Source organism: Chiloscyllium plagiosum, unplaced genomic scaffold, assembly GCF_037043375.1.
Source record: "Chiloscyllium plagiosum isolate Xiang-an unplaced genomic scaffold, Cpla_swu_hap1 HiC_scaffold_26, whole genome shotgun sequence".
Lineage (NCBI taxonomy): Eukaryota > Metazoa > Chordata > Chondrichthyes > Orectolobiformes > Hemiscylliidae > Chiloscyllium > Chiloscyllium plagiosum.
This window is the reverse complement of record NW_028270164.1, coordinates 51,657,361-51,665,531: the sequence shown is the minus strand read 5'-3', so window position 1 is coordinate 51,665,531 and position 8,171 is coordinate 51,657,361. Positions and strand designations below refer to the sequence as shown.

Sequence of the window (8,171 nt, the reverse complement as noted above, 5' to 3'; positions counted from 1 at the left end):
TTGGACCGAAGGGTCTGTTTCCGTGCTGTACATCTCTATGACTCTACAAGTCTCATGCTTGCTCAATGTCATTTTCAAATAGATATCAGCAACAACTTGAAACTTATATGGATCACAGCTCTTTTACATTTTGGGAAACATTTGGAGACAGGATTTCACAATTATTTCAACGGTGCATAATTCTCCAGCATTATTATTGATCTTTGTTCATGTGCTTGTAAAAGAAAATGTGATTGCAGATGCTTTATTGAGAGCACATGTGATGTAAAACCAAAAAACCTATGCAACTTATGATTGCCTGCGAACTAATTGTATATTTAATGTTGGCATAATAATCCTGTGTCATGTGACATAAAAATAGTGTTAAGAGAATTTATGAGGAGTAAGGAAATGTCTCTTATAGATATATTTTCTTCCTTCCATGGGGAGAGGCATAATGTCGGGTGTGTGATTTAAAGATGCCTTAATAACATTTATATTTGAGTTAGGATTTTGCATTTTGAGCCAATGGCATGTCAGTTTCTATGTGTGTCTGATGTGGTTTAACAATTATCTTGTCCATTTTTCTGTAGCCATGGTGATTTATTTTCACATAGTTTGAGAGATAACTTTCCAGGACTAATGGTTTTTGATGTGCACAAGAAGAATTTATGAGCGAACAAGGTAAACATTGGTGTAATACCCTCTAGTTTTGGAGGTTGGAATTTTTTTTGATTAGGGCAAACATCCACAGGTTGGAAAATAATTATTTTCATTTTAGTTGGGGCAGTTGTGCAGAAGTCTTGAATGAAAATGGATGTTTAAACCAATTGCTCCCTGAGAAATGGAGAAGAGTTAGATTTATTAACAAACCATTTTGCTTTAGAATGAGGAACTTAGTCATAATGCCAAACCAGAAGTTTTAGTGCAAAACCTTAGCTCGTGTATTTGAAGGGTTCAGTTAGAGTCTGTCAGATTATCCAGACTGGATGTTGATGCCACCGTTAAATTAAGCAGGTGACAGAGACCACATTTTTCACTGCTGTGTACCATATGGCATTGTTTTGGGATAAACTGGATTCTACTCTACTACGTGTTTCAAACTCTTTTAAGTTTTAAAACCAAATCCGTAACATTGCATGTTTATGTTTCCGTGAAAGATGGACCTTGTTAAAACCAAAACAATAACAAACCAGATTTCAGATTGGGATCTGAATTGTCTAGTGATAGTGTGTGGACTCCTCGGGATATGCAATAAATGCTGGTTCAGCATTGAATTAACTAAAAATAAAACAACTGGGATAAGAATAGTTTGAAGATAAGTCTGAAGAAAATCCTTGACTTCGCCTTCACATTGACCAATTGTTTAAGTAAAACACAAGGATAAAGACTGACATGCACCTGTCAGGAGGATAGTCCTCTTTTTGCTTTGGAACTTTATAATACAGAACAGAAATGAACCCCATCTGGGGGAAATATAATGCATCTGCAGGAAATCTCCACTGACCCGCTTCCAAATGGAAGAAATCTCCAAACACAGCAACAACTGTAATGGCGGATACGGCAGGTCAGGAGCTGCGGCTGGTTACTGATGGTCACTGCCCAGATTGGGTTGTCATGGCACCAGGAGTGCACGGACAGTGAAGGAGGCAGGGGGACAGTAATCCCGGGGGGACAGGGCACCGCCCGGACAACACAGGGGACAACTTCCGGCAGCGCCTTGACTGGATTTCCCCCTGAGGAAGGCGGCAACAAACCTGACAGGATCCTCTGGCGCCAACTCCTCCCTCCGCCCAATCCTAGTCGCGGCAGAATGAAGGCCGTTAATGGTTTCCCAGCCTGTAATTAATTAGAGAGAAGCGAGAATAGGCGGGACCTCGACCCCACCCCACATCGCACCTGATCACACAATTGTCCCCAGTCTCCCCCCTCCACACCGGCCCAGTTCAACTCTCGCCAGAGAATATTCAATTCTGTCCCCAGTAGGTGGTCTGTGCGGAGTTAGACGATGAGGCTGTAGGGGTGGGATGGTAACTGGCATCAGTGGGTTGATATCTCGAACAAACGGGAATTCTACCACCTCCAGAAGAGGAGGAGAGGGCTGAAAAATAGCCACTCACTCACAGAAGCCTCATCTGTGAGGCTGTAAAGTTTCAAAGGACACACAACTAAGGAGTGTGTTAACAGAAGACAAGATGTGAGGGAGAAGGCCAGCACATCTTTTGTTATGATTCCAGATCCAAATATTCAAATGCAAAACATATTGATACAAACAATAGGCTGCACTTCACTTTTAAATATAAATATTGTCGAACATAGCCAATGCTGGCTTTTCAAGTTGGGAGTTCAGAAGCTTCATTTGAAATGAGTTAATCAATAATAAGTCAGTAGTTTCTTTGTGAATAGGGAGGTAAGGTGACTTGTCATTCAATCTGTTAGGTGCTGTGCAAAGATTTTTTTCAGCTGTGCTGTTTGAGAGGCCAAGAACCAATGTGTGCCATGAGTTTTCTGTTTCTCTTTGCTCTAGCTACAGCTTACATTTACCTGTGATTGCTACCAAAATCATATCTTATAGTTCCCTTCATCATTTATCACTTTAATGAAATGCAAAAACAGTTTAGCAAATTTCACTTGGCATTTTCTTGATTTTTTTCAGAAGTTAAATTTCGTACTGTCAACTTATGTTGAGAAGTAAAACTTTCTGAAAGTTTACTTTTAAACTTTTTATTCAAACGCCTTCCATTTCTCTGAAGTGCACAACTCCCACTTTGAATCTGTTTGAAAATGTCTACTCCTAAAACTGGTGTGGGTGAGTTCACTGTGTGGGATTATGTAGTGTTTGTGTTAATGCTGATAGTTTCTGCACTCATTGGAATATATCAGGCTTTTAAAGCTAGAGGCCAGCAAAGCAATGTCCAGTTTCTGCTGGGCAACAGAGAGCTGAGGGCATTGCCTGTGGCTCTGTCCCTTGCATCCAGCTTTATGTCTGCAATTACTGTAATTGGGACACCAGCAGAGGTTTACCGGTTTGGGGCCATGTTCTTGATTTTCTGCTTAACATATGCCATCGTGATCACCATCACTGCTGAACTCTTCCTGCCTATATTCTACAGACTCAATATCACCAGTGCGTATGAGGTAAGAACAAAAACTGATTTCCAAACCCATAATGCTCTGTCTTCAAGACTAACTGCATAATGTTGTTTATCTCCACAGCTGTCTCAGCTCCTTTGAAACCTTAATTCATGCCTTGCCTTCATTCCCTCTATACTTGAATAATCTCTTGTGCTCTCCTTGCTAGATTCTTACATTGCATCCTTCATAAATTTGACATAATCTAAAACTGGACTTTCTGTGTCATAACTCATAACAAGCCTTGTTCACCCATCATCCAAATACACACTGATCTAAATTAGCTTCTGGTCCTGTAACTGTTCCATATTCACAAGTTCTCATAATTGTTTTCAAATCCTTCCATGAATTGGCCAAGCTAAATTGCCCATCATGTTGAGGCATGCGTAGGTTAGATGCATCGGTCCGGGGAAATGTGGATTACTAAGGTAGGGGAATAGGTCTGGGTGGGTTACATTTTGGAGGGTTAGTATGGACTTGTTGGATCAAATGACCGGTTTCTACACTGATTCTATGATCACTTCTCTACTTCTTTAATTCTTCCAAAAATACCATCATCTACAATCCCTGCACTCCTTTGGCTTTGACTTCTTGTGCACCCTGAACTGGTGTAATTAATTATTAGTGGCAGAGAAACAGAACATGTTGGAGAAATGCAGGAGGTCAGGCGGTGAGGCGAACATAATGTTTTGAATCCAGTATGAAATTTAGAACTCAGAAGGGTCCAAAGAAGAGTTCTACCACACTTGAGCTTTGTTTCTGTCTCTGCAGATTCTGCCAGACGTGGTGAGTTTCCCAGCAGTTTCTGTTTATATTTCAGACCTCCAGCATTTTGCTTTTATGCTGGCAGTGCTTTCAGATATCTAGTTCCCAAGTTTTTAAATTCCATCCCGAAACCTTGTCACTGCACTCTCTCCTTTGAGTTAGCTTTTCAGACACGTATTCACTTATTCTGATGCTTGTAGGACTTTAATTGGGAACTTGGGTTAGGATATATAACCAGTGAACACAAAGCTAGTGGAAATTGTTAACATTTATTGCCTAGACATTATGTAAAAACGCCATCCCATATTCCCAGTTCCTTCGCCTCCGCCACATCTGCTCCCAGGAGGACCAATTCCAATACCGAACAACCCAGATGGCCTTCTTCTTCAAAGACCGCAATTTCCCCTCAGACGTGGTTGACGATGCGCTCCACCGCATCTCCTCCACTTCCCACTCCTCCGCCCATGAACCCCGCCCCTCCAATCGCCACTAGGACAGAACCCCACTGGTCCTCACCTACCACCCCACCAACCTCCAGATACATCGTATCATCCGCCGTCATTTCCGCCACCTCCAAACAGACCCCACCACCAAGGATATATTTCCCTCTCCTCCCCTAAGAGCATTCCGGAAAGACCACTCCCTCCGCAACTCCCTTGTCAGGTTCACATCCCCCACCAACCCAACCTCCACTCCCGGCACCTACCCCTGCAACCGCAAGAAATGCAAAACTTGCGCCCACACCTCTCCCCTCACTTTCCTCCAAGGCCCCAAGGGATCCTTCCATATCCGTCACAAATTCACCTGCACCTCCACACACATCATTTACTGCATCCGCTGCACCCGATGTGGCCTCCTCTACATTGGGGAGACAGCCCGCCTATTTGCGGAACGTTTCAGAGAACACCTCTGGGACACCCGCACCAACCAACCCAACCGTAGCTGAACACTTTAACTCCCCCTCCCACTCTGCCAAGGACATGCAGGTCCTTGGCCTCCTCCATCGCCAGACCATGGCAACAGGATGCCTGGAGGAAGACCGCCTCATCTTCCGCCTAGGAACCCTCCAACCACAAGGGATGAATGTAGATTTCTCCAGCTTCCTCATTTCCCCTCCCCCTACCTTGTGTCAGTCCTAACCCTCGGACTCAGCACCACCTCCTTGCCTGCAATCTTCTTCCTGAACTCTCCGCCCCCACCCCCTCTCTGGCCTATCACCCTCACCTTAACCTCCTTCTACCTATCGCATTCCCAGTGCCCCTCTCCCAAGTCCCTCCTCCCTACCTTTTATCTTAGCCTGCTTGGTACACCTTCCTCATTCCTGAAGAAGGGCTTATGCCCGAAACGTCGATTCTCCTGCTCCTTGGATGCTGCCTGACCTGCTGTGCTTTTCCAGCAACACATTTTTCAGCTCTGATCTCCAGCATCTGCAGTCCTTATTTTCTCCTAGAAATTATGTATGTAAACATTGTAGAGAAGGGCTTCACGGTTGCCTTCTTCCATCAGGTCTCAATCCCATGTGATCTGATGTCATCATGACATAGCTCCTTATGAAAATGATCTTGGGCTCTAAATTGATTATTGTTACATTTAACCCCTTAGTCTGCAACATTTCTTTAAATTTGCGTTCAATCCTTTTCTGATGATGATTCTGTGAAGCATGCAGTACATTCTATAACATAAGTTTTAAATAAAGATGAGCAGGATTCCTTTTATTTCAAAAGAAGTGTTTGTATAGAAGCCAGGACTTCAGTATGCTCCAACCTATTTTGTAGCCAATTTAATATTTTTGAGTTGTAGTCACTGCTGTTGTGCTGACTTCGCAGCCAAGTTCTTCACAATAAATTCCCACAAACACCAATGGCGTACATGATCAAAAAGTTTAAAAAAAAACAGATAGGAAGATAAAAAGAAGCCATTTCCATTGTTGGGGAGTTCAAAACAACGCATCATAACCTTACAATTAACAAGGTATTCCGGGTGCTCCGGTTTCATCCCACAATCCAAAAATGTGCAGGTTAGGTGAATTGGCAATGCTAAATTGCCCATTGTGTTCAGGGATGTGTAGTCGAGGGTAAATACAGGAGGGCAGCACTGTGGCTCAGTGATTAGCACTGCCACCTCACAGCGCCAGGGACCTGGGTTTGATTTCAGCCTCAAGTGACTGTATGTGTGAAGTTTGCACGTTCTCTCCGTGTCTGTGTGGGTTTCCTCTGGGTGTTCCAGTTTCTTCCCACAGTCCAAAAATGTGCAGATTAGGTGAATTGGCCATGGTAAACTGCTCATAGTGTTCAGGGATGTGTAGGTTAGGTGCATTAGTCAGGGGTCAATATAGGGTAGGGGGAATGGATCTGGATGGGTTACTGTTTGGAGGGTCAGTGTGGACTTCTTGGACTGAAGGGCCTGTTTCCACACTGTAGGGAATCTAGGGATTCTGTGTCAGATGATACAAAAGACAAAATACGGAAGTTTTCTATGAGGGGGAGATCAGAAATTTCTGCTGAGGAAAACATTATTTGATGTACCTGTGCTTTCCCAGCATGTATTTTATGTACATATAGATGCCATAAAAATCCATGCTAATTCTTAGACCAGTAAAATCATCAGAGCAATTCTCTTCGATAATGCACTGTCATTAATTCTGTGCATGCTCTGTTTCCCTATTGAAAGCAGTATCCAGTTAAAAAAAAAGGTCAGACCTGCTGAACACAAAACACTTTGAAATTGATCAATGTTATAACATTATAACATTCTTCAATTTTTACATAAAATACAGAACAAAATGGGCAGTGTGGCTGTAAATGCTGCTCCTTTTTTGATTTCCTCGAATTCTAGGAGCAGTAATTACTTTTATAAGCTGTTGCATTGTTTTGGAACTTCAGGGGGAAAAAAGATCAACAGCACTTTGAAAAGGAGGAAGACGAACAAAGGCAGTGACCACAGGAAGTGAATCAAATGGAGAAATAAACTACACTGCTATCTGATCCAGCAGTGAATCTGCATGGCTGCTGTTTTGCTGTTTGGTTTCAAGTATCTCTGGACATCAGAGTTTGTCTAAGAAAAATTAACAAACAATGAAATTCATAGCTGACTTTAGAGAAACCTGTGTATTGGAGCTCACAGAAAAGGAGGAGCTAAGTGGCTTTCTCAAGTGTCTTTTTTTTGTAAATCTACAAGTAGAGTGGGTTCTTTCTTTATTACATGTTTTGTTGAGATCTGTCTCTTGATTAAACTTTAAAAATATAAAACATAGGTACTATGTTAGCTTTTTTTCAGGTAGTAAGACTGCTATTTTCTGGGTCTGTATATTGTTCAGGTTCAAAAATGGTCTTTGGTAGAGTGATGTGTTCTTCCTGTTGGATGTGGGAGATTTGGGAAAGTTTCCATGTTACTGATAATGTCTGCATGAAGTGCGTTTAGCTGCGAAACTTATCAGAACGCATGGATTGATTGGAGTGGCAGTTAGAGGCAATAGGGAATTTACAGGAACCAGGGGATGTGATGGATGACCAAAGATAAACTAAAGATACAAGTCAGGTAGATGGGTTACATCCAGGAAAGGTAGGAGAAAGAGTCAGATCATGCAGGAGTGTCATATGGCTATCCTCATCTCAAACAAATACGCTGTTTTGGAAAATGTAGGGAGTGATGGACTCTCAGGGGAACATCGAACTAGCAGCTAGGTTTCTAGTACCGAGACAGGCTCTAATGTAACAGCAGGTATGTCAGGCTTCAAACGATTAATTGTGATAGGGGATTGTAGTCAGAAGCACAGATAGATATTTCTGCGGACGATAATGAGGCATCGGAATGGTATGTTGTGGCCCTGGTGACAGGATCTAGGATATCTTTGAGATGGTGCAGAACATTCGCAAAGGGGAGAAGGACCAGCAGAAGTTATTATACACATTGGAACTAATGACATAGGTGGAGAAAGGGATGAGATTCTGTGGAGAGAATATAGGAAGTTAGGCAATGTAGGAGAAAGGAAGTCCTTGAGGATAGTAATAACTGGATTACTCCCACTGCCACAAGCGAGTGAGGGTAGGAATAGGAGGATAGAGCAGATGTATGCGTGGTTGAGGAGCTGGTGCAGGGGAGAAGGATTCACATTTTTGGATCATTGGAAGATTGCACCTGATTTGGAATAGGACTAATATACTGGCAGGTAGATTTGCTAGAGCTGCCCAGGAGGATTTAGAGTAGTAAAGGGGGCTGGGGAAATAGTGACAAAAGAGATCAGTCTGAGACTGGTACAGTTGGGAAAAGGAGCAAACAGTCAGGAACAAATTGGA

General features: G+C 42.7%; 1 protein-coding gene across 2 annotated transcripts in view; it reads left to right on the top strand.

Moving 5' to 3' along the window:
* Positions 1–1,635: 1,635 nt before the first annotated feature.
* LOC122563315 (sodium-coupled monocarboxylate transporter 1-like) overlaps positions 1,636–8,171 on the top strand; it is a 108,008-nt gene continuing 101,472 nt past the window's right edge. For both annotated transcript variants that reach the window (XM_043717035.2, XM_043717034.2), the window contains exon 1: positions 1,636–3,117. In XM_043717035.2, coding sequence (XP_043572970.1) covers positions 2,764–3,117 — 354 coding nt within the window. In that variant the 5' untranslated portion in view covers positions 1,636–2,763. The remainder of the gene's footprint in view (positions 3,118–8,171) is intronic.